The following is a 26,054-nucleotide window of genomic DNA, read 5'->3' as shown; positions in this document are numbered from 1 at the left end:
TGCACTGTCTCCTTCATCTGTGCCACACAACCAGGCTGAAGGTGGGAGCCTGACTTGTAGGAACTGCAAGCAAACGTCTGGATGCGTGCTGGTGCCCATCTACTTGGGGAACAGCTTGTGTTCCTGCAGCTGACTTGATGAGAACCTCAATTAACAAATGCTATTAAAGTAGCTCTCCTCTTTATTTTATTTTTTTTAAATGCATGGCATTTCCTGACAGCTTAAACCTTTAATTAACTGGAGATGCCATCGTGGAAAGTTTGCTAGAGAAGAATGCTTGTGGTTTAATTAAAAAGAAAAAAAAAAACTTTACAGTTACTGAAAAAGATCTGCTTGCAACTCCAACAACGGCAAAAAGCCTGCAGGAATTCCTCCATTTCCCTTTCTGATTGCAGCAGTAGGTGAGGAGGTGCAGAGTGATATCACCACCCAAGTGGAGAAGGTGAGTGCTTCACAGCTTCATGTTTGACCCTCCAGTTTAGGCTGGAGATGTAGGACAGCTACAGGTCTGTTATCTCAGGGAGGGAAAGGAGACAGCCAACTATAGAGTTTCTACTTTTTTAAAGAACTTTAACTTACAATTCTCCTGGTATTAGGCCAGAGCTGTCTCTAACATTTGTGGTGTTCTCTGAGGGTATGCAGGGAGAGCATTGTATAGCATAAGCACTGGGTTTTTTTCTTTTTTGGCTCCCGTTACAGCACAAAATCAAAGGCAGAGCTTACCTGCCACGAAAATGTGGGATAATGTTCACGGTATCTTCAACAGCCTTCAAGGTAGCTGCTTTTTGAGATGGTAGGGTACTGTCTGAGGTGGCAGAGAGCCCTTGCTGTCATTCACAGCCCTGAGGGCTGTGTGTGACAGTAGCCATGGCTAGGAGCCACTGTCTCAGGACGCACTTGCACCCTTGCAGCAGCATGCCACAGGGCCAAGGCACAGTGGTAACAAGTGCTGCAAAGCTGGTGGACACCCATGGCAAAGCAACAATCTCTCCTTGACCCTCTGCAAAGGACTTGCTGGCTTCTACCTTTCTCCTGCCCACATTGACTGGATTAGGAACAGACTAGGTGACCTGGAGGCTTTTTGAACAGCTGCAGATCCAAAAAGGGATTTTTGTTCCTGGATTAAATGTAAACCTGGAGGAGTCTCTGACATGACTGCATCTGAAGCACAGCTCCACCCCTAGACAAGCAGCAAACGGATTCTGAGTCATCCCCTGGGAGCAGGTTGGGGCTGTCTGGTGGTGTCTGGGCCAGGGGCGTGTGTTGGCTTGCTCTCCTGGAGGCCCTGCACCTAGGCTGGCACCTCGGCTGCTGGGTGACGAGGGGCAGCTAGGCTTCTTGTGAAACATGCCAGTGCTCAGCACGTGCCAAAGCAGCTTTTTGGGAGCAGCTTGATGCGCTCTCCCTCCTCTCCTGGCCCTGTCCTCATTACGGTTAAATTTGGTCAGTGTAGCACACGCTCTTCCGGGGCTGGGAGGGAAACTTCTCTATTAGCTTCTTTCCCCAAGCCTGGAGCAGGGACCACAAGGGTAGTGTTGACAGCTGAATGAAATCCATCTCCCTGTGTAACCACACATTACCATGCTGACACTTTCAAATGCTGATCTCTTATTTTTTGCAAACAAACATATCCTTTCTGATATATCTGCTACCGCAAGCAGCACCTCTTTGCAGAGAAGCTGCAGTGCAGTGAGAGCTGTGCTGACCCAAACAACAGGCTGCACTAGGTCCTCCCCTGGCAGCAGGGCTCCGTGTCCTAGAAGCCCCTTTTCAGCCAGACCTCAGTGGGGTTCCTCTGTGTTACAATAACCTGTGATGTTCAACTGGGACTCCCCAGCATGCTGAGTGAGGTGTAGATCCTTTCCTCGGATCATTTTTCAAGGGTATCTGTTTATGCCCCTTTCAAATTTCCAGGAACAAACCACAAACTATTTGCAATCCTTTTGGAAAAGAAATGTGGTTTTTCTCTGTGGATGGGATCTGGGACGTGAACTGAACTTAAACCCAGGAGTAGTCCTAGTCTAAACTGCACTGAAGCAGTGCCCAGCTGTTTTGTGGACTGGTGAGATGAAATTCCTTTGGAAATGTTCTTGCTGTGCTTTACGGATGCTCTTGACATAGTGAGGAGAGCTACATTTCCGTACCAGCCTTTCCTTAAAGGCAGGACCCCAAAGGACCACTGCCTGAGGCTGCGATTGTGAAGAGTCCCCCCTTCCACTCAGAAATGATGTCCTATTTTTGTGCTCATGAAACAATCACTTTTCATCAACTTTGCAATGCTGATACCAACATATGCTAAATACCCATTTCCTAGACTTTTTTTCTGTCTCTGGCTGTACTGCTGGCCTTAAGTTTTGCTCTCTTGGAAATAGGTAGTATGTTATGGACCTCACTTGTGAAGCATCCGAGATTAGTAGAGGAAAAATTAGAAAAGTGTGGAACATATGGGTATCAGTAATACAATAGAAGATTTTTTTTTTATTGCCACAGTTTTAATGGAATTGCAGTATGATTTTTATACAAGTCTCTGAAAGTCTATGACTTCAAATAACTCTGAACCTACAGATTTGTACTCTTGCCTCATTCTTGTTTAAATAGCTGTGACTATCATCTGCTCGATATATTATCTGTCCCAGCACACACGCACACGGTCAGGAGGAACAGACTTTCTTGGAGATCATATGCATTGCTAGAGCTCCTCGAATCAATGGTCTCATCACGGGACCCCTGCACAGAGCAGCCCCCGGGCTCCAGCAGGCAGGGGTCTGTACAGCGGCACCGTGGCACTGGCGGTGTCACCCTCCGTGCTGGTGTAACGCCGGTGTCAGCGGGGAAGAGTCAGGCCTGTGCCCCTTATCTCGGCCAGGCACAGCGGGTTATTCATCACAGCACCGAGCCCTGCCAATAAAGCTTTCCCTCAGCAGAGGGAGTTGTTTCTCAAGGTAATAAGATAGCATTATCTGATTGCATTTTTGTCAGGTCCGTCCTATTTATTACCTTACCTGTAATTTAATTTGTAATGTATTTCCCTGATATTTTCTATATTTCCCCCCTATATTCTGTAATAACTTCTGCTGAAAGTCTAACCTACAAAAAGATGAGGTCTTTAATCCAGCTTTGAAGGATAACACCCAGGTGCCTTTATCAGGAAAAGCTCTCCTAGCATGGAGCGAGGTCTGGTAGGAAAAGCTCAGCACCCTCTGCAAACGTGTCAGGGGAACAGCAGCTGAGGTTGCTTTGTCCCAGCTGGGAAAACACCGGCAGCTACTTTCTACTTATGACAAGATGATCTTTTTGGTCAGAAAGCCATTCCTGCTCCAAAGGGGTTAGAGGGAGGTATGTTAAGAGGTAGCAATTGGCCCATGCCAAGAGCTGGGGTGGGCACAAGGTAAGAAGACAACTGTAACCCATGTGAAAAGCCACCATTGATGTGCCTCAGCTGCTGAAAGCTGCTCAGGTGCTTCACCTTAGCTTTCCGGAGAAAGCATGAAGCAACAGTTTGGGGAATAGAGCAACACCTGCAGGTCCTCTCTAGGTTGGGCAGAGATGTCTCATGGTGGCAGAGCCGGAGCACAGGGCTGAGGAAAGTTAATTGGCATGACAAATGATGCATGCCATGGGAAGATGTGGCATTTTCAGGCTGGTGTGGGCTTCCCACATGATGTTGGGCTGGTGGCTCACCAGGGCATGAGGGCTTTCCACTCTCTTCCCACCTGGTTAGTTCCGCTCCTGCTTGGCTGCGCTGCTGCCGTTGTTGTTGAAAAACAAAGTTCAACCTAAGCCTGCCTGCTGGACCTGGATTTCATTGTTCTGGTAAAGGTGTTTCAAAGTCAGACGGCCTTAAAACAAAGAAAGAGAAATGTCCCTTTTTGTGGATGCTAATGAAATTTTTATCTGGGCATCTTTCTGTGAATGTTGGGCCTGAGAGGCATGGATTATGTTAGGGGAGAAGGGCTTACTGAGCCCTGGAAATAAATCAGAGGAGGACAGAGGATGAAGATCACAAATGATAAATTAGCAAGCGACAGAAAACAACTGCAGGAAATAATAAAATCAGGAGGAGTGTGTGGGAAATGCATAGGAGAAGTTGTTTACAACATGTGCATCGGACTTTCCAGCATTTTGACATCTTATCTCCAGTTCATTCCATATGTTACTTATGCATGGATTCTTGTTTTTATGGGGTTTGTTCTATAGTTTTTGTACTAGCATGAATGACTCGCATCTGCTCCCATACTTAATTTATTCTCCGATGTCTTCTGCAAGGGATTGCTCAGCTCGTGCAATACTTGTCACTGGCAGGATTGGAAGAGTAGCGAGTCAGGCAGGTGAGCAGGGACAGCCAGGTGAGGCAGCTCTCTTCTGGAGTCCTACTCTGTTGTTTCCCCCCCCCTTAGCAATGTCTGTATTTCCCACTTTGCTGCCCTGTGTGGACAGGCTTGCTGTGCCAGGGCTGGGCATAGGGCCAGCGGGGAACACGCCATGGGACGGGGATGACGGCTGAGGGCCACCCCCACAGGACCACAGCCGGGCAGTGAGCTGCTGCCGGCGTACCAACAACTGATGATTATGATTTTATTTTTTAAGTGCTCTTGACAGCTCCGGAGACTCACATCTTCTCTTCCAAATCCAGTAATTAAATTCCACCTACCTGAACTCCCCCTGCTGTTTCAATTGGATAAATTAATCTTCCCGTCATGTCTGAGCCTCCTCTGCGTGTCGTCGAACGGCGGCCTCCCCTCGCCCCGGAGCCGGACGGCGACCGGGACCGGCCCCGGCCAACTTCGCAGCGGCACCGCCGGGCCCCCCGCACCCTTTCGCGCTGGACTCGGGGGCGCTGGGAAGCGGCCTGCACCCACGCACGGTGCGTGGGAGGGGGGAGAGGTGGGCGCCCCCGGTTACCCCCCCGCCCCAAGGGGTGTGCTCGCTGTCCCCGTCCCCGGGTGGCCGCGGCCCCGCCGGCGCCGTGCGGTCCCGGGCGGAGCGGGCAGGGCAGCGGCGCGGCCCCGCAGCTCCCCCGCCGGGCCCGGGGTGCCTGCAGGCAGCACCTTCCCTCGGCGAGCGGCTCCGGCTCCAGCCCCCTTCCTCCCGGCGCCTCCTCCTCCTCCTCCTCCTCCTCTTCCTCCTCCCCTCCCCTGCAGAGCATGCACAGCCCGGGACTCGCATCGCCGGCTCCGAGGCGGGCGGGCGAGACCCTCCTCCCCGCTGCCCCCGCAGGCGCCCACCGCCCTCCCCTGCCCCCTTCCCGGCCCTTCGCGCACCCCCCCCCCCCCCCCCCCCCCGGACTTTTCCCACCCCTGCCGAGGATGAGGCGGCCGACGCGGCGGCTGGCGCTGTCTCTGCTGGGGGTGCTCTGGCTCGCCGCCCTCCTCCTCTTCTTCTTCGGGGCGAGGAGGAAGTTGGAGGCGGCGGGAGCCGAGGGGCGCACGCCGGAGGTAAGGAAGGGGCGGCGGGGCGGGGGCCGGGGCCGCCCCGGCGGGACGCAGCCGCTCGGGGAACAACTTCCCGGCGGTTTTCGGGACCCCCGCCGCGTCGCGCTCCCCTTAAAGTTTTGCACCGGCTCTGTGCCTGTGGGGGGGGGGGGTCAGGCGCTTTCCTTACACCCCCGCTCCCGGTGAATTATCCCCCCCGCCCGCAACGGCCTCGGGCAGGGGCAGTCCCAGCCGTCCCCCCCCGCCCCGGTTCCCTGCAGCCGTCGGGGCTGGCAGGGGGGGCGGCGGTACCAGCCCCCTGCCCCGCCGCCAAATTCGAGCATCCCTCGCTTCGGGCCTTGGGTCCCCGGGGAGTGGGGGGACCGGCGTGCCCCAAGAAAGCAAAGTGCGTGTTTCGTGTCACTCGTGAGGGACGGGGTGACTCCCCCGTGGGTCACACAGCGTTTCCGAGCCCTCTCCTAAACAAGAAGGGCTCGATCCTGTCCCCTGGCCAAAACGAGAGGGGAGCAGGCGAAGAGCGTTTAGGGGGGCTGTGGTTGGGGCGCATGGGGGCTGGCAGAGCCGCAGGTACATCAGCTGGGTTAAATCGCTGGGGCTTTTAATTACCGGTTTTGTCTGAAGCCAGGGGGAGGGCAGGGGTGTTGCCCTGGAAGTCTCAGCCTGGGTGGAAGCGGGGTGCATTTGCAGTCGCATGTTTCTGTCTCATGTTCGAGGCACCGGAGTGACGGCACGGGAGAGATGCAGGGAGCATCCCACTCGACGCAGGGAGTGAAACAGAGGAGTTTCGCTGCCCAAACTGCAAGCAGTTTCATTTGAACAAGGTCTCATGTCCTCTCCTTTCAAACGGCCGAGAGCGGCCTGAGCTTAGCCGAGGGTTCACTTTCCAAAGGACGCAGGTTAGATGCTGCTTTTAGTTATACTGCTGTAAATTTTTAATAAATTAATCAGGGTTAAAGCCCAGGTCCTGAAAATCTGCTGAGATTAAGGGTTATCGTGGCAGAGGAAGGGTGCGAGCCCTCAGCCCTCTTTTTGCACCAGTGACACCCAATTGAGTGTGTAGCCCGTGACTTAGGGCAACTATATGTGTTGGCCAGGTCTTCCCAGAGTCTCATATATGTGTCACTTCTGCAACTGGATTAATGACCTGATTGCGGAAAAAAAAAGTCAGAACTCATAAAGCTTACTTTGATTTTTTTTCATCCTGAGGAAGTATTGGTTTTCCATGTTTTTTAAATAAAAATGATTGAGGAGGTTTTTTTCAGGCTCTCGGAAATCTTTCAATCTTAGCAGAGGGGAATGAATCTGTGCAATTTCAAGCCCCAAAATAAAGAATTATATATACATATTTATTTATTTATTAAGTGGGGGAAGGTAATAAGTCACTGAAAACAGAGTTCGAAGACAAGCGCTTTCTTAACCGTATCTATGCTTTGGTGTCAATAGGTTTCTATCAGAACTGTGTTCTTAAAAATTGCAAAATGAGACCTCGCCTGTTTGACCTGAGCTCCTATGTTCTCCTTGAAATGAACCTTGCTTCTTGCTTAGCACCAGCTGCAGCTGAGTTGCCGCTTCATTTTGCGGCCCATTCTGACTCTCCACTGCCATTCAAGGCTCCCCCGCACCCTGAGGTGCAGGTTGCTGATGCTGTTAGGGGCCAGGCTGGGCTCCCACAGCTGGCAAAGCAAACTTCTCCCGTCATGCAGGATCAGGCCTCGAGTTTCGAAGCTGCAACCGCCAAGTTGCCATAACTCCAGCAATTTGACTGCTAAAATTGCCTCTCTTTCATTTCCTCTGAATTTTCCATCAAAACAGTTGCATCCCCTTGAGATCCATAGAGTGCAGATTCTTTTTTTTTTAATGCATTACATTTTTTGGCTTTGGAAACCACTTTTGAGCAGTATGAATTATAAGCTGGTTGTGAGCGTGGAGATGTGGTGTCACTTCAGTTAACCCCTCTGAATGGCTGCAGAGCTGACTTAGGTACCAGAGGCAGAGGTGCTGCGGTCCAGAGAGGAGCCTGGCGGCATTTCCTGTTTCCCTGGCCAGTGGGACCAGCTGCCAGTGATGAAAACTTGAGCAGTTAGAGTGGTCCTCCCAAATTCCTTGAGAAACTGGAGGCAGTTGGTTGCTAACAGCAGTGCAAACTTTGTAGCACAGCTACGATGGAGAAATGGAGCAAATCCGCACCAAGTTTCCTGGCAGCATTTTCTGCTGTGGGTTTTTTTTTATCCCCCCCTGCTTCTGCTTTCTCTCTCTGTCGAGCTTTATTTCTGCAGCCATATGCACACCATATATCATGCTTCACGTGGATTTAACCTTTAGACCCTTCCAGTTAGGCTCCAGGTGGTAATGCCTCCTCCTGCCCGTGCCTGTCTCCAGCAGGGCTCGCAGCACGTGTCTGATGCCAGGAGGCCGTGGTGCCCAAGCTCGCCAGCTGGCCGTGGCATGTTGGTGGCTTGCCAAGGGCCAGCGGCAGAGCTGCTGCTCGTGGAGCTGCTGCCCTTGGCTGCGCGGCGGGCTTGCACGTCCATCGCTGTTATTTTCGTCTGCAGCCCCACTTTGCTCTTTACCCCAAATCCTGTACCAGATCCAGTGCTCAGCTTCCCAAAGGAAGGCTTTGTGATGTTTTTTCCTGCAGCCGGAGAACCTTGTGTAGGGGTTGGCAAGGTCTCCAAGGAGCAGGTCCTTGGTGTGAGGGGGCTGCCACGGTCTTTGGGTCCTGCCTACCCCCAAAGCATACTGTTGGCTTGGCCTCTCGCAGCCCCAGCAGAGGTGGGTGTTTGGGGCAGGTCTGACAGTGGTGGCTGAGGTTTCCTGAGCTGCTCGTGCCCAAAGACGTAGGTGCAGCCATCTGCTGTAATTAACTTTGTTTCACCTTCTTCCCCCCCTCCCCCCCCCCGCCCCGTTTTCCCCTCTAATCCCATCACTGTGGATCTCTCACTGCTGCCTGGTGGTGGGCAGGCTCAGAGGGCTCCCTTTCTTGCCAGCCCTTGCTCCTCTCAATGCCTGTCGCCTCCTTTCTCCTCCTCCTCCCTGCCGCTTGCAGCCGCTGGCGGTACGTGCCGGGGCGGCCAGAGCAGGCTGAGGCTGGATTTTAGGGTGTGGGGCTCCCTCCTGGCTGTGGGGGTGTAGTAACCTTGCAGGGCTGGTAGCATGTGGAAGAACATAACTTGCTCCATGCAGGACTGTGAAGTTCTTCCTGGGACAAACTCCCCAGTTCTTCCAGTGCTGTTATTACTGCTGTCACTTGGCATTTAGGGTTTTTTTTCTTTTCCAAAGGGTAGATCAAGCCCTTATTAGTGCAGTAAGCAAAACTTGCCCTTGCTCTTTCCCTGTCCTTTATAAAGTCCTATAAATTGGCTAAGAAGGGAGCCGTAGCGGCGTGCCTGCCTCTGCCAGGGTGCATTGCCCACAGGGCCTGGGTGACTGCCTGGTTAGCAGCCGGGGGCTCAGCCTGCAGGAAAGCTGAGTCTGATGGATGAGGGTGTAAGGACACGGGGCTGCTTAGGGTTACAGATCAGCTGGGACTTGTGGATGCCTCCTGCCCTCTGTGCCTTTCGAAGGAGGGTTTTGAAATACTTTGCAAGCATTTATTAGTTCCAGCCTGTCTCCCTGCCCCAGCAGTTTTCCGGCTGGATAAACTGGGACCCGGAGAGGTTAATTGAACTTTGTATCCCTCTGGCTCTTGTTGACTCCAGAAGAATTGGAGTCACTCAACCCTCTTGGAAAATCAGGCTGCCGGTGACCCACCTGAAGTCACACAGGGAGGTGGCATTGGGGCTTAGCACGTGCTTGGGTAATCCGGGCTCACGGTCCCATGCTACCGCCCAGCATCTCCCCTGCCTCCCTCTGATCCGGCCCTTTGCTTTGCTTTGGAAAGGGAGGGGGGAACATATAAATTAATAACTTAATTACATTAAGAAATAATGAGAGGAACTGATACGCAGGATTAATTACAAGCAAATTCCCAAATTGATTTGTGAGGAGTACGTGTAGCTGGCTCTGCAGGGATGTTTCGTGAGCGCGCTGGCTCCCCCGGCTCGTGCTGGTGCCTGTGCCCTGTGCCAGGCTGCAGCTGCGCAGCCCTGGGGGATGCTGAGGAGGGAGCAGGAGAGGGGTAGGTGACAACCCCTTGGTCATCTCATCCCTTCCACTGGGTGAATCCGTAGCAGACCAAAGTGGGGAGCTGGCTGTGTAGCAGAGCCCTGCTGCAGTGAGGGGCTCGCAGCGGCATCTGGGCTCCGGTGCTGGGGGCCAGCAGTGTGTGCAGGAGGGGCAGGCAGACTTTGTTGTCAGGTTTGGGGGTTTTATTTCTCTTCATTCCCTCCTGCGTTCTGGCTTGCTCCCTCTGACGAATGGCTGAAGCACAGCTGACAGCCTCTGGAGGGAAAGCGGGTCCCCTGTGGGCTGGATTGCAGGAGAAAAGCTGCGGTGGCGAAGTTCCTTTTATTAAAAAAAAAAAAAGTGACCTGATATACTTGACTTGTACTAGCGTTCGCGATGCAACAGCTCCTTTCCAAGTGTGTTCAGATGCAGCTGGGGGAAGGCTCCTGGGAGATGATGAGAGGCTCGGCACCCTCGCTGCCTGCAGAGTGCTCCGGGGTGCTCAGCACCCTGCAGAATCGGACCTCAATGTGAAGGGACGCTTGCCAGCTTTGTGCCTGTGTGCCTCGCACCAGCCTGCGTTTCCTTCTGCATCATCGCCATCTAGAAAGCCTCAGCACCTGGAGCTCAGCTGACAGTTTCCAGATATTAAATTTCAGTCAGTTTTAGAGCAGCAGAGCCACTTAACAGATTAAAATAACTGTGTATCCTGCAAAAATTCAGATCTTAACAATTAAGGGATTGAAGTGCCAAAGCTGTCAGGAACAAAAAGGCAGAGCATTTAATAGCGGAGACGCTCATGCTGGCTGGGGGCTCGGCTTGGGGCATGGGTAGGTCCAGGATGGGAGAGAAGAGGAACCTTCTGTCATGCTTTTCTGGTGACATCCCACCCCGAAATCTCTAGGAGCAAACCCAGGCTTTCTAGGATGTCCAAAGCTTGGATGGTGCAGGAGATGGAGTGGAATCCAGTTGCTGTCTGCTGCCAGTGTATTTAGCGAGGGATGTGGAAATATAAAACAGAAAGCTGTGCCTAAGCTGTCCTCGTCTGTGGGACCAGATGGGGCAGGTCTGGTGCATCAGTGGGTGCCGTTTCTCAGGCACTCGCCTTCCTTCTGGTGGGCTTGGGAAAGTGGTTTTCTCAGCACGGCCGCCTCCTCGTACAAATGCCTGCATCCCCATGGAGCAGGAGCGAGGTGAGAAGTCCTGCCAAAGTCAGCACCCAGTCACTTTGGCTACTAAACCAGCCACGGACAAACAGCCTGCCTTGCATGTCTCAATTAATTAATCTACTGACTAGGCATCAACATGCTCTCCGAGATACCTGTGAAACACTAAGCAGTCAATGAAAACCCTGTTAATTTTTCACTGGTAATTGCAATGAATGAATTCTACTCCCATTACATTCTGGTAGAGCTCCATGTTGCAGCTGTGACTGATGGGGGCATAAATATTGATTGAACAAGACCTGTTTGCTTTGCAAAACGGTGCACATCGGGATGTCCAGATGCCTTTCATAGCTTGACGCTTTTAAAAAAATATCAGGGAAGGAGGGAGAGGACGCAAGGATTACGCTTCTGTGCTAGTAAGATGCTAAATAAATTTGTATGCAGCTGATATGTGTCTCGTTGACAAAAGGTGTTGAGTACCAGAAGAGGAAAAGTGCTTTTTATTCTGCTCTGGAAAGGTAGAAAGAGCTGGAAAAGTCCCGCTGCTGTGCTCAGAAGGGGTGTCGGAGGTGGTGATGCTCCTGGGGTGAGCTGCGCTCAGGATCATCACGGTCTCTCTTGTAATCCGCTTCTCCTGGCAAAGTCTCTGTGGAGCACCCTGCATGCTGCCAGCAGGATCACCCCGGGCTGCAGCGTCCCTCGCCGGCTGGCGTGGCGTGCCGGAGTCCCCTCAGTAGGTGACAGGGAAGGGCCCTCGCCCCTGCAGCTGGGTTTTCAGGAGGGCTCAGCTCTGGCTTGTGGCTGACCCTTAGGGGTGGGCTTGAGAAAAGAAAGTCCTGCTTTTGAGCAGGGAGGTGTGCGAAATCAGCTCTGTGTCTGAATACCGAGGTTTCATAGACGCAGCACGTATGTTTGTGAAGTGTCTCCATGCTTGAGAAAGATGCTGACTAGCAGAGAAAATGTTTTTTCCTATTCATCCTTTCGCCACCTCAGATATGTACAGACGTGGATTATTTACTCAAAACCCCAGGCTGTTGTCTCCTCCTCGCTCTTCCTTTCCATGATAAGAGAACATCATCCTGATTTATTTTGATGTGCTCGTGGCCCAGGGCCTGTCTTGGCTGGGTTTGCTTCCTCTTGCTCTACCGAGACGTCTCTTGACCCTGGCTCTGCAGCAGCATCCGTGCCTCCCCGTGGGCAGGGGGACTTGGCACGCGGAATGGCTGCAGGGTAAGGGCTAAAAAAGCCTGTGCCTGGGGAAGGCAGGTCTGTGGAACATTTTATGGTACCAGGACTAGAGTTTTTCTTTCCTTCTTAAAGCTGAGAGGTTGGTTTTAGGCATAGAGACCAGGGCAGAGCATGCAGGGCACACTCTGCTGAACTGCTGTGATTTAGCAGGCACGAGCTGGGCGAGCACAGGTGCTGGAGGGGCAGGGCTGGGAGCAGCAGCCTTGCAAAATAGCACCGTCTTATAAGCTCATATAAATGCGGGTGTAGCATTATTGTCCCATGCTGGGGAATCCCTCGGTAGCTGAATACAGGGTTTGAGCAGAGATGTTGTGACCGGAGTGTTTTTCTTGGATCTGTGGACATGCACATCCAATACGTGCAGCCCATGGGATGCCAGTTTGGTACCTCTGGGTGCTCTAGTCTCTTTGCTGGTGGAAAAAGCAAGCTTGGGAGATGCCGTGGCAAAGCAAAAGCAACCTACTGCAGCTGGGAGAGAGAAACACAGTTATAACTGTTCCCTTCTGTGAGGGCAGCCCAGCATTTGGTGCAATAAAACCAATTACAGGGAATGTATCTGCGGAGAAAGCAAAAGTAGGATCTGTTTAAGAAAGACGTTTGCATGAAGGGGTAATTACGTGTAGCCTAACAACAAAGGGTGCAGCGGATTGACTATTAATTGGAGTAGCGCGAGCGGGAGATTGCTGGTGTTAGCGGTGTGTTTCTTGCTGGCTTCCTCCTGTTTAAAGAAGGAAGGGGTGAGGAGCAGATGATGGTGGGGGGGAGTTGCTCTCAATCCACTTTCCTGTGCAATGAAAAAGCCATTTTCCTCCCCTTTCTCTCACAGCGAAATGTTCAGATTTTGCCAGCGACACTTAGCACAGTTGCTTACTAAGCTGCAATTAAATTGATTTCCCACCCTCTTTCCCCTTTTTGGTTCCAAAATCTCAGCAGGAGTCAGCGTTATGGGAAGAGTGAGCCAAGGAGCAGATCTTGGGCCCCATCTTCTGCTCGTCTAAAGCAGTATTGCTCTGCTCTTCCTATGTATTTCCATAGGAGCCGGGGAGGGTGGGCTGCTGGGATAGAGGTTTTCCCATATAGCTGCTGCTCTGGTGGGTTGGGCAGCCCTAGGCAGGGGTGGATCAGTCTATAGGGTACCCCGGGAAGCTGCCCGCTGTGGGATGGGTGTTGGGTGTCCCGGGGTGGGCTGGGGTTCTGGGTGCCCGTGGCACGGGTGTGCTGGGAGAAGGAGGAGGATTTCTCATAGTTAACGTGTGCCTTCGGAAAATGATCAGTGGTGACAGGTTCAGCAGGAGTTCACCGCTTTGTTTATGGAGGCAGCATTAGTAGTACTAATAGTTTGCCTTCACTCCTGCTGTTTGGAAGCTCCTTATGAGCCTTAATTAACCCTTACTGCAGCCCTGAGGGAGCGAGAGAGGTGCGGCAGTCCTTCGCGTGTCATGGAGAAGCGTTTCGGAAGGGGACGATAGGCCGGTTTCACTTCTCCATGGGGGGGGTTGTGCTGGTTTGGGGACCATCCCCAGCCAGATGGGACATGGAGACATCGGTGGGGGGGTGGTGGCACCCATGGCACTGGGGGGGGCCTCGTGTCTCCCGCCAAACCCTGCCTTGCCACAGATAGGCAGAAATTAGTGATGATTTACTGCAGAGCAGCTCGAGCTCCGGCTTTGTGATATTATTTAGAGGAGCAAGTGAGCTAATGATTGCATCTCGTCTCAGAAAGGACCGCGGGAAGTGCAGTGCCAGAAGAGAATTGATTCAGAAGCAAAACAGGTTGATTTTCGGATCAGGCTGAAAGACAAGGGAAAGAGAGATTATTATTATTATTGTTTTGTTTTATTTTTTTCCCCTCCATCTCAAGTGCGACCGAGGGTTTTAGCCTTTCCCCTGCCTTGGTTTTCTAGTGGAAATGCCAACAATAAACCTGATTGGAAAGTGATACGAGGAGAACAGGGCTTGTGTGGTGCAAAACCAAACGAGCTCTGAAATCACCTTCTATTGTCTAAATATGGTTCGCAGAGCCAAGGAAATTGAGACGGATTATTCTTTCTTTTTTTTTTTTTTTTGAAGGCACTGAAGGAATAAGTCCAAAGGATGTAATTTGGCCCAAGCAAGGAGAGCAAGGCTGCTTTGTCCTGGCTTTCTAAATAGCTTTGCCTGCATTTAGACACACACCATTGCCTCCTCAAGGACCACTGTCGGCATCCGCCGGTTACAAACACACCTCATAACACATTATGGAGGCATGTGGCTCGCAAATAAGATGCGAGTATGTTCAGTGGCGCAGGCCTCGGTTGCAGCCCCCCCGGGCTGGGGAGAGTTCGTGCACATCTTTTATTTCCTGTGCATTGAATTTTTAGTTGCTTGTCATGAGGTGAGACAGAGAAAAGATGGGAGGGAGGAGTTACAGGTGACAGCAGGTTCATTTTCAATGGCTTGGGTCAGTTCTTTTTATTACACATCGATTTTTTTTTTTTTTTTTTTTTTTTTTAAAAAGAGTTTTTTTCCTCTGAGTCAGGGTAATCTGCTCTACCCGATGGGTTGATTTGAGGTCTTTCAGGATGGAATAATGTCCTCTAATATCCTTTGGGATCTGCCTCCAGGGATGTTTGGGATGCAGCCCCTTTGCGCTTTGACCTCACCTTCGAAACTCAGGCTCTGTTTGGGGAAGGTGGGTGGTTTTTCCAGTGGGGTGGGCATTGGGAAGATGCAGGGGGGCTGCTGGAGCTGGTGTTTGGGAGCTGAGCTGGGAGGGAAGCTGTTGTGTCGCACGGTCCTGTCTTTCGGCAAGAGCAGAGCTGGGCGGGGAGGGAGCAGGGAAGAGCAGTGGCGTTTATAATGCCCGTTGCATTTTCCTGGCGCGATAATATGGTGTAATTTGGAGAGAGAGAGACTCAAACATGCATTAACCAGCCATCTGCTCCTGTGACTGTGATCAAAATGGATGAGTATCCGTATAATGCTCAGAATTAAACTGTGTATGGCATGTAGGCTGCATATGGTGTGCTCCTTGTGGTATTGCAAAACACTTCATGAAGCGCCCTCCCATCCCGACCTCGCATCCTGCAGGAAGATCTCTGATTTAGGTCTCTTAAAAAAAGAAAGAACCAACCACCATGCAGCCCTTGGGGATGGGTGCTCAGCCCGGCGGTGCCCCAGCGGTCCTGTCTGCTGGCCGTGGCACAGGGGGGAGCCGATTCTGGGGTGGAGGAGATGACAAGTATTGCCTGGGGCCAGCCAGCACCAGCTCTCCCTGCCCTGCTGCCATGGCATGGGGCAAGGGAGGGATGGATGAACGGACAGCCTGCTGTGGCAGAGGGATGGCACATGACTTGGGAAGCTGTTAGTAGCGGTTCTGCTGTGGGGTTGAAATTCTGGGAAGCAAGAAGAAAAATAATTTTGCCTTTTTTTCTTAAGTTTTGACATTTTTACCATATAATTAACTATCCAAAAAATACTGTTCTGGGTGTTCGAAGACCAGGACTGAGATTTTAAAGTGGAGTGTGCTGCCATACCCATCACTACTTTAATTTAGCCCCTTGAAATGGGTGTAGTTTGAATTCTTCCCAATGCGATGATGTGCAAGAGTACCCACACAGTGTGCTGGACAGCCTCTGCTCCTGTTTCAAGCAACTGTTTTGTTTTATTCCTTATTGCTCCCTGCTGACCCCAGAGCCCATAGATGGAGGACAACGTTATGCATTTCCGTGCAGACTTTTCTGTCATGCTCAATGCTCGTGCAGCCAAGGGTTTCATGAGCAGTAATAATTGTGTTTGCACAGCTCCTGGATAAATAAGGATATACGTTCCCCTTGCAGAGGTGATGTGCGAAGGGTTTGGTCAGTACTAGAAACGGTGAGAAGATCAAGCCTGCAAAGAGCCTGAAATCTGCTGAGACTTCAGCTGCTGTGGTCTTAGGATGTGTCAGGTATTTGTGCAAAATTAGGCTTTGCAAAGGCTTCTCACTTTGCCTGGCTTGGTGGCATTCTCAGGGGAGAAAAGTGAAATATCTGAGCCCATTAGAGAGGCTGTCATCTGCCCAATTTGAAGTCCCAGCCCCAGAGCTTGGAGAAGGAAGGATGTCTCAAAACAGAGGTCACCAGGACATTTTCGAGTGAAAGATCTGAATTTTGAAATTAGACTTGCAAGTGGCAAAAAAGAGAATCGGGTGATGAGAAAAGCGTTATGTTGCCTGGTGACATGGCCTGCATTGCTGCGCACAGATACGGATGTGTGCCCTCAACAGGGACCTCCTGGATGCACCCACACACTCAAGAAACAGGACGTTTCCAAAATCAAATGTAAAATATAAATGCAATCTGCCTTGCAAGGTGAGAGTGAGCTCCAGCAGGCATCTGAATGCTGGGGAAGGTCATTCAGATGCTGTTCCTCACCTGAGGCACCACGGGGCTCAGGGAGGTGAGGACACCTTCCCTTCTGGAGGCAACCTCAGCGAAGGAAAGTCAGCTCCAATTTGGCCTTTGCAAGCAGAAGCTCTGCTAGCGCGTGTGGAGCAGGAGGAAAATGTGTTGGCACTTGAGGGCACTGGCTGCTGGGAGCTGAAATGCAGTTGATCTTCCCCAACAGGCACAAGCGGTGTTCTGTAAAACAGGATTTCTTTGCTCTCGGTGCTTTATTGCATCCTTTGCAGATCGGGTCTCGCTGCCAGCATCGTGGCCAAATCCTGACTCTGTAAATGAAATGCAGCCCAGAAGTGAAGAACATCTCTGCTATTTAGCCAAACCCCTGCACATCTGCTGTTTAACCAGAGTGCTGTACTTAGACCACAGTTGTAGAACTGGGGCAGAAGCTGGTATAAAGGCATTTGCCGTAGGTGGAGCACCACACGCAGGTCCAGCACAGGGGTTTGCCCGTGCGGTAGTTGGAAATGAGCTCATTAAATAAAGTGTAATTTCCACCTTTTAATCTCAGTGATGCCTGCGTGTGGGCACCCATGTTTGGGATAAAAGCTTATTCTGCTTCAATGAAATGTATGTCAATATAAGCTGCATAATTAAAGGTGTGAATGAAAGGCCAGGTAGTTATTTCCCTTCCCTCTGGTGCATGGGCTGAGATAGCTGGGAAGGTGGGAGCACCCGGCAATGCGGGTGTTAGTCCAGCTGAAACCTGCCTGCACCATCTCACAGCCAAACAGTTCTGAGTTGCTATATGTAAATATCAACTGGGATCACTGAATTTTTGATGCAGATCTCCTGGTATTAACACTGATTTGGGCATTAGCACCAGCTGCGTGTATGACCTTGGGCAAGCCAGGATCTCTCTTTCTGAATGCAAGCTTGGGTCTCAAGATGTTCTCCACATCTTCAGGCAGAACTAGCAGCCATTACTGTATCCGAAAGATAAAGCAGATGAATTCCCACTTTTTTTTTTTCCTTATTTCCAGAAACTGTGTTTCAAGTCCGTAGGCCAGGAGTGGCTGTACTTCACAGGCATTTCGTTACAGTAGGCTGCAATAGATAACTTGCCATTTCTGCATCGAAATCACAGGAATTTTCTTCTGAATGATATTAACCCAATGACAAAGTGAAAGTTTTTAAAGTGTAAAAGCTGGGGATCTTTTTCCTTTGAGAACGGACTAACGCTTGACCTGAAAAGCATGGTACATCTCTATTTCCGAGGTGCAGCTAAATTCATGCAGTGCTCAGGATTTCTTTTCCTCCCCCAGTAATCCTTTCGCAGTGCATTAAAAACAGGTACAGGAGATTAATTTGCTGAAGGTCTTAATGTTTGCTCCATGTTACAGGGACCCAAATTCTGCACAGGGCCAGCTTTGAAGGAGGCTTTAAAGCCACCCAGTTCATCCCAGCATGTGCTTAAGGGCTTTTGCCACGTGGGATTCAGTTTCAAGAGAACGTACTGGGAAGCCAGCGCTCGCTTTTCTGTAAGTGGGGCTGATTTCAGACGCCGTAAGGAGCATGGCGAAGTTTGATAACCCGGCAGCGTGGTTTAGTGCATTCCCTCATGCTGCCTGGCTGTGCTCTTGCAAGGAGCCACAGCGTGATTACAAGGGCTGTTAAATACCCTTAATATTCATGCTGGTAGAGAGAGCGTTACTCCTGCAGGCTCTGCTGTCTGCTGCTGTTCGCAATAGCATCGCACCGATGATTAAATCACCAATGCTGCGTTGAATAGCATGTGAAGCCCCTCCAGCCAGGAGATTCAAAGGCAGAGTTAAATCTCTTCCATTTGCCCACCTCCTTTTTTCTCCGTCTCTTAAGTGACGGCGGTGTTGTTTAAGCAAACAAAACACAGAGGGAATGGTCCAGAGCCCTGAAATGAGCTGGGAAACAAGCCCCTTGTGGAGAGGTTAAGAGAACAGGGCACAGATGCTGCAAGGGAAAGGAGCTGGGGGGGTCAGGGGGGCACATGCATAATGTAGCGCTGCTGTACACACTGCTTCTCCTCGTCCTCTTTTCAGATGTGGATGGGAAAAGCAGCAAACGAAGTAAGAGATGTATGTACACGCATACATATGTATGAATATATACTGGTATATACTTGGCAGTGCAGCAAATGAGGGAGCGGCACAGGATGCTATGGTGGTGGGGTGGGGAGGCTTTTGGAGGTGGAGCCAGCAGCTACTTGTCATGAAAAGGCCCTGATCCATGCCAAGCTCTCTGGGTGCAGGGGGGAAGCTGCTCCTTCTTGTTTTTTCTTCTGGGGGTTGGCTGGTATTGGGTTTGGGGAGCACCCATTCCCTGCCATGCCTGTGCTGTTGTCCCAGCTCCGAGGTTTCCTTGGCTCGCACTGGGACCCAAGCGTTTCCCCATCAAAGCCTCGTCCCTCGCGCGCAGCCTCAGCTGCCGCAGAGGGGGCTTCAGCTTGTCAGGTATTTTAGCGAAAAGAGCTAAAAGCAGTTTCTTGGTACCCTGCTGCGCTCTTTGGGCTGCTCCCCATCCCTTTTGGTCCCCTGAGGCCATGTCGTCTCTCCCCTGCCCGCTTCCCAGCTCAACTGCACATATCACAAGCGGGTGGCTTGTCTTGGAGGTGTGCCGGGGCTTCCCGTTTGGCCCCAAAATGTGCTGCATCCATCTGGCCATAAAGACTCAGATTTAGCTTGTGGAGCCATGGGCTTTGAAAGGCCCGCGGGTGTCTGGGAGAGGGGTGCTGAGCTGAACATCCTTGTCCATGCAGAAATGCTGGGGGCTTTTCCGAGGCTGGTTCCTGGAGGTGGCTGCAGCGGCCTCGGCAGCCCCTCTTTTTTGCGCCGGTATTGCCAGGGAAAAGGCTGATGCCTCCACAAATGACTCGTTTACGTGGCTTGCTTTCATGGGGTCTCAGTGAGAAGAGTCCTGACGGGGTGGCCGTTAACGAACCTGTCGGTTAATCGCTCCCCCGTCGGTTTTGGTTAGGGAGAGCAGCGTGGCGGGGACGCCTGGCTGGGCACCGGTGGGAGGCTTTGCTCAGGGTTCGCCGAGCCTCCATTGATTTTTGAGCTTGTCACGCTGTTTATTAGGAGAGGGAGAGTGAAGTAGGTGCTTAGCAGAAATGCTCCGAGTTGATCCTGATGGAGCTGGTTTCTCCACTGCCTGGTTAGGGGGCAAAAAAAATCATCTCGCCCAAATCTCTGCCGCTCCTAGAGCGCTCAGCCTCAAACCTCCCATCTTCCAGGGATGCCCAGCAGGACATCTGTCCATCTGTCCTGGCATTGCCGCGTCCTCCCACATTAGCCACAATGAGAATGAAGAAAATCATGCTGTTGGTGCTCTTGGTTCATGGGATGGTTTTCTGCCCTGTCCCTCTCCCTTGTCCTGCCAGGCTCCCGTGGCTGGGTCCCTGTTGTGTGTTGGGCTTAATGCTTCCCTTTTTCATGCAGCTCATGCTGGAGCTGCACTGATCGAGGCAGTAAATCAGCTTGCTGGTGCTCTGGAGATAAATGATGGCTGTAATGTGAACTGAGGGGGAGCAGATAAAAAAAAAAAGAAAAAGGAAAAACTGGGGAAAAAGGGAAAAAATGGGGAAAAAAACAGTATACTCAGCAACGGATGGGCTATGAAATGAAATATCTACCTTGACTAAGGCCCCTTGGCACAGCAGCATGGTCCTAGTGATGACTTGAGGTGCTGCAATGGGACCTGCTGGGAAAGCAAAAGGGAGTTCCTGTGGGTGCACGCCATGCTCACCTGGCAGGTACCCCAACAGGACAGTAGAGCTGCGCTGGCACCCCCCCTCTCCCCCCTCGCTTGCTGACAGCAGCTAATGGATGGTGGAGATAAGGATTAAAGCTGGTATCTGCAGCCGGTGCCGGGGTGTGGGACTGAATAGAGGGCACCAAATGGAGCTAAATCACAGGCCAATTTATAGTCTCGCCTTCTACAGCTGCGGGGAAGGCTTGAGCTGAGATAGTATTGTTTGAATATCTCTGCAGCTCTTAAGGTTGCAACCTCTCCATTTGCTGCCTGCTTTAGCTGGGTTTCCTTTTTTTTTTGTGTTTTTTCTTTTTTTTTTTTTTCCCAATTTTAAAGCGCTTTCCTGCTGGTGAAAGGCCGACAGCCCCCATGGCTTAAGTCTTCTACTGATTTTTGGCAAGCGGCAGTGGTTTCTGGGTCCCTGGGCTGCCCAGACCGTGTGTCTCAGCCTTGGCCTGCACTTTGGGGATGGAGGAGGGTGTTTGGAGCCAAGTCGGTGGCATCTCCACCGGTGGGTAATTATCCACTCGGAGCTGAACAGAGCCTGGCGGCTCCACATGGGCCACAAAGCAGATGTCGGTTGGCAGTGATTTAAAGCCTCTGTCATCTGGAGACAAACCGGTGATAATGATTCTCTTTTTATAGATGGGGACTTCAAGGCATGGGAAGATTTAATGGGGGACGCTTTGTAAAATTAGCTACTTAGCTAAGTTTAGTGAAATCTTAGCCAAATTAACTAAAAATGAGCTAAATTCAGCTAAAATCATGAGAGAATTGTCATTCTTGATGGGGAACAAGCAGAAAGTGAAGATGTTGATGAAGTTGTAACACCAGTCGGTAGCTCAGGAGCTTGCCTCTGCCTTGAGTATGCTGCTGAGTTTTGGGCATCTCACTGGGATGGGTCCTGGGTTGGAAGAAATTAAGATGGATGATGGAAAGTTATCTGCAGGGAGAGGGAGGGATTCCACTGGTGCACCTCACTGCTGACAGTCTTCTGTGGGGTTGAGCACTTGATGGCTGGTAGCGAGAGGATTTGACATCTGTGTGGCCATCCTCAGCCACACCTTCTATAAGAGGAGGAAAAAGAGATGGCAAAAAAAAATCTTGTGACTCGGGATGGTCTCTTGCTGGCAAAAAATTGAGGAAAAGCATCACTTGTAAGGGAGTTGCATGTAGCTGATCAATGCGGGGAGGTTTGTGTCTTCCTGGCTGGTGTCGGAGGCAAGGTGTCTGGTCAGATGGTTTAGGTTGGGTATGAAGAAAAAACAATGCTGTTGTCCTGCACCCTTGGAAGTGAAATGTGAGGAAGGAGAGATGAAGAAAAGCCTCTGTGGCTGAAGGAGGAGGTGAAAGAGGGTAAGATGAAATTCAACCCTGTGAGCCTTGCCATCGGCCAGGAGGCTGTGGTGAACTTCTGCCGTGTGCCTCGGGATCTGTCACGACTGGGAGCCCTTAGGAGCTATTTTTCCTACAGCAGAGCTATATCTTTCTGCAGATGTTAAGCTGCCAGAGACAAGATGGATCATTGCAGATGTACAAAGGGCTTGAATGTACGTTTTTCCCTTTATCCCAATTTATGTTTGAGATAGTTGTAAGCCCCGTGGAAAATTATTCCTGGTAGAGGATCTGGTGATGTGCTAGTGGCTTTCTGCCTTTTGGCTTTTCCCAGAGGCAGTCCCAGTGGACTAACCGAGGGGTGTCAGTGTTACCGGCTGGCAGTGGCGAAGCCAGTCCGTGGGGTCACTGTCTTCTCCTCCTCTGCTGAGGAAAGCCAGGGAGCCGATGTCCCCTGCGGATCAGGAGGGACTGGAGATGTTTTGTGGCCCATGCGTGCCTGACCTGGCTCTTATCTGCCCATCTGTTTTCAGCCCTCAGTGCCGGCAGAGCCGTTGCATCTGAGCGGTGCCGATGAAGTCGGACTCGGGAGGCTACGTGGCAGCATCCCTGCCTGGAGAAGGGGGACCCCAAACTGGGACTTTAGGGTAACACCAGAGCCTGCACTGCTGGGAGGTGAGAAGGGGATGCAGAGCTGGTTCGGTGAGCAGTGCAGGGGTTTTCCCAGCATCCCCCCCTCGATTCTGGGGCAGGAATTATTGCGGCATTTTCAGGAAAGTGGTCTCGGAAGAAATGTCCTTGTGGGGGCAGAAATCTGAATAATCTTTCAGTTTGCAGGCTGCTCTGATACACTTTTGTTTTCAGAAGCGAGAAACAGGTCATGCAGTCTTTTTCCTTGCTCCAAAAAAAAACCCAACTCCCAAACCCACCCCCTGCTGTTAACACAATGGGTAGGCCAAGGAAGAAATATTTCTTTTTTTTTCATTTGCTTTCATTAAATATTATATCAAGAAACATTCACCTTGGCCTGTCCAAAAGCACTCAGTTTTAGTTAATGAGTTTATTTTTCCCCTCTGGAAAGCCTCCACCGACAGCAGTGCCTCCACCGGCAGGGCAGACCCCAGCACTGCTGCTTTCTTGGGGTCCCCAGGGACGAGCCTGGGCAGTGTTTTGCCCTCGGCAGTGTTCTTTTACGGGGGCAGCAGCTGCTCTCGAAGGGACGGGGTTGCTGGTGGGTGATGGCACGACGTTTCAGTTCGATGGCTCCTGTGCTGGGCGTGGGGCTCGGTGTCCCATCCTAACCTCAACCTTGGTTTCCCCCACCGCAGCTCCTGTGTGCCCATCAGAAACATGGTGCGATCGGAGCAGCTCTCACACGTAAGTGTCACTCATTTAGGCTTGTGGGTAATTACAAGCCGCGGTGTGAAATAGCAGTTTCTTTTAAAGCAGTCTTCTCTACAAAAGTCCCCTTGAATTTAATGAAGACTTAGAAAGTTGCTCCTGAAATTTTTATGCCGGCATATAGATATCCATAAAAGAGCCCTCCCGTAAACGGAAAAGAAAGGAAACCATTCATTTTAGCGTCTGTGCGTTTATGGATTGATTTTTACAGAATCCTATTAGTTTCACTGCCAGTAAATGGCACAAGGACTCTATTTCAAACCAGACAATGTCAAGATATAGAGGTGGGCATTAAATATCATCCTACCTGTTGCTGTTCAGCTGTAGTTCCTGCCTGTGTCTGAGCAGAATATAATTGCAGAGACCAGGAATGCCAAGTCGATCTCCTTCCAGCTCTTTGGCTACTAAAATCATTAGGAACTAGGATACCATAAGATGCTGGCATTACACTGTTTCAACAGCCCATTAAATACATCTGATCATTTTTGTGCAATGCTTTCTTAAAAGCAAAGAAATACTTTCCTGTGGCTGTTACTTGCTGCCCGCTTTTGAGAAAGCAATGGTTTATAAACCTCTTCCTAAATAAACAAGTTACATACAATGAAAAAAAAAACCCCAAACCTATAAACTGCAGACTGCTACTCCTCCCCATAATGCAGACGATTTCTGGATTTTTTTTCACCCCCGCCCTGCCAAGTGGAGGACGGAGCATCCTCTCCTCACCCAGAGGGCTGCTGCCAGCCCAGCTCGAGCCTGACCCAGCTGGCACACGGCAACGTGATGCAGCGGCCATTTACACTTTACCTTCGCGTGGCATTCGAGCGGCTGACAGCCAGATGGTTTCATAAAGAGCCACATCTCCTTGGGCCAAGGATAGCTCACCTTCCAGTGTCATTACCAGTCTCTCTCACATTGTTACAAATTAAATTATGCTATTAATGTAATTTCCATTCCCCCCCCGCCTTTAAGCTCCCTGCTTTGTGCATCTCACTTGGTTTTGGCAGTGCAGTGCTTTGATTTTTGTTGATAGGCAGTTTTACTTTTCAATTTCAATTCCAGCTACATTTGGCTTGCAGGACGTGGGGACTTTGCAATTAAAATCAAAACTGAGCCTCACACATTGAAGCGAGGCGGGAAAAGCAACAGGCTAACACTTTCAGTATTACTAGGTTTTCTAAGGGTTTCTCTACAGCCTGGGGAAGAGTGGGCAAATGTGGTGCTTCAGACTGAATATGGCTGGCAAGGGGATGCTTCAGGGGGCACCTGCAGTGGTTGGTGGGCCTTGGGGTGCAGAGTGGCATCCCAATGCTTCACCCCGCCCAGAGGGGACCGACTGATGTCCCCTGGCGCCGCCTCCTCTTCCCCGTGGTCCTGCTGCAAGGGCGGGATGTTATGGACATATTGAATGGGACATCGGTAGCGCTGGAGGCCCCGATAGGGATGTGGAGCCCATTGTGAGCAACAGACATCGCTCGTGACCGAGGAAGATGTAAGCCTGTTCGGAAAATGTTTGCAAACCATTAACCACAACCCTGTTATTCACTGGTTGAATTCATCCTTGCTGCTTGGGCTGCGCCTTTTGTGGCCCAGCAGCCCTAGGCATGTACTTCTCTCTTCCATCCCTGTAAAGCTGATGCCAGGATAAATACAAAGAGGGTGGCCTGACAAAGGTTAGGAACGTTTTGGATCTGTTTCAATTAGTTTGGCGTAGCAATTTAATCCTCCTCTCCTCAACTTCCAGCAGCACTGGCAGAGAAGAGGAGGCACCCAGGGCTAGAGACGGAGAGGAGCGTGGCACAGTGGGCAGGGGGCATTGCTTAGCCATGGGCATGTCTATAAATTGCTAGTCTACCCTTAATTGTTTTAGTGGTGGACTTGGTAATGTTAGGTTAATGGTTGGACTGGGTGATCTTAAAGGTCTTTTCGAACCTAAACGATTCTATGATTCTATGTCGGTCTCCTGCTTGTGAAAAGCAAATCCGTGATGCTTTATCAGGCTGTTGAGAAAAGGCAAAATAATATGGAAGTCACATATATATGTATGTTTTCCTATATATAGGTTTTCTGTAGCTGAGAGGGAGGGGGTTGTTGCCGAGATCAGCAGTGTAGCCTCAGACGCTGCGTGTTATTTAGGCAGCTGATGCTGCTGGTTTTCAGCCTCCTGATGACAGACCCAGAAATGTGTCTTAAAGTAATTTCTCCTGTTTCACCTCTGTGGGCTGCCCAGGTTGCCTTTGCATTGAGGCCGCGGAGTTCTCTGAGGATATCACTCTGGAAAGAGGAAAGGACCTGTTTTGGGGGCAGGGGAGTGGTGGAAGAACGGAGAGGGGACGTTAATAAAAGAGCCTGGCTCTGAGCTTATTCTCACCCTAGCTCTTACGCTACTGCTTGCCTCCTTCACCCACTGCATCTTGCAGGCTGTGGAAAGGAGGACAGAGCCGTCAGGGTGGACAGTGGTGCCCAACCAACAGCCCCGCTGCTCCCACAGCCACGGCAGGCTCCTGCCAGCACGGCCTTGCCACGAGTTTTTCCTGCTTTGATACTGGGCGATAGTTTCTGGGAGCGGAGGAGCTCGTGGCTCTCTTATTCCTGGGCAGCCTCGGGCTTCCCTGCTGGTCTGAGCGAGGAGCTCCCCTGCTCTGCCTGGGGACCGGTAAAAGCCTCGGTAAGCCAGATCAGTGCTGAGCTCTCAGAAGCGGTGCAGACGCTTCAAGCTTGCCCTTTTTGCCTTGTGTAATTCATGAGTGCAGCAGAGGCCGGGAGCCGCGTTTGGGGTGGCTTAGTGCCAGGGCACCTTCAAATTGCAGGGCTTGGCTCCTGGCAGTAACAGGATCTGGCTGTAACATCTGTAGCCTAAATTTCAGCCTGTCCCAAGATCTTTGAGTCTATTTGGAGCTGGGATTTTTTTTTTTTTTAATTTTCTTTTTTTAAGCTTAAATTGGACTGTACCTGAAGAGCTGCCACATATACCTGCAGCTCTGGGAGAGCCCAGCAGTTGGGTTAACAGCTTATAGCACGTTCTGGTGGGTTTACATCCCACAGAGAGTTTCTGAGCTACTGTGGGCAAAGGAGTTACTATCTCTGCACTTTAGCTGCCCCATCAGGATGTGGAGAAGGGATGGGGAGCCCTGCGTGAGCCTGTGCTGCACGCTGGGGGTACGGGGCAGTGGCTGAGGAGAGCTCCCCATGCCAGCCCTGCTGCTCCGCACTTCCCAACA

At 51.1% G+C, this 26,054-nt stretch overlaps 1 protein-coding gene across 1 annotated transcript in view; it reads left to right on the top strand.

Annotated features, from left to right (window-relative positions):
* The first annotated feature begins 5,306 nt into the window (after positions 1-5,306).
* GALNT14 (polypeptide N-acetylgalactosaminyltransferase 14) overlaps positions 5,307-26,054 on the top strand; it is a 99,406-nt gene continuing 78,658 nt past the window's right edge. The window contains exon 1 of the mRNA XM_075707539.1: positions 5,307-5,435. Coding sequence (XP_075563654.1) covers positions 5,307-5,435 — 129 coding nt within the window. The remainder of the gene's footprint in view (positions 5,436-26,054) is intronic.

The sequence above is a fragment of the Pelecanus crispus genome, chromosome 3 (assembly GCF_030463565.1).
Source record: "Pelecanus crispus isolate bPelCri1 chromosome 3, bPelCri1.pri, whole genome shotgun sequence".
Classification (NCBI taxonomy): Eukaryota; Metazoa; Chordata; class Aves; order Pelecaniformes; family Pelecanidae; genus Pelecanus; species Pelecanus crispus.
The sequence above is the reverse complement of the archived record's forward strand: the minus strand, read 5'-3'. Positions and strand labels throughout refer to the sequence as shown.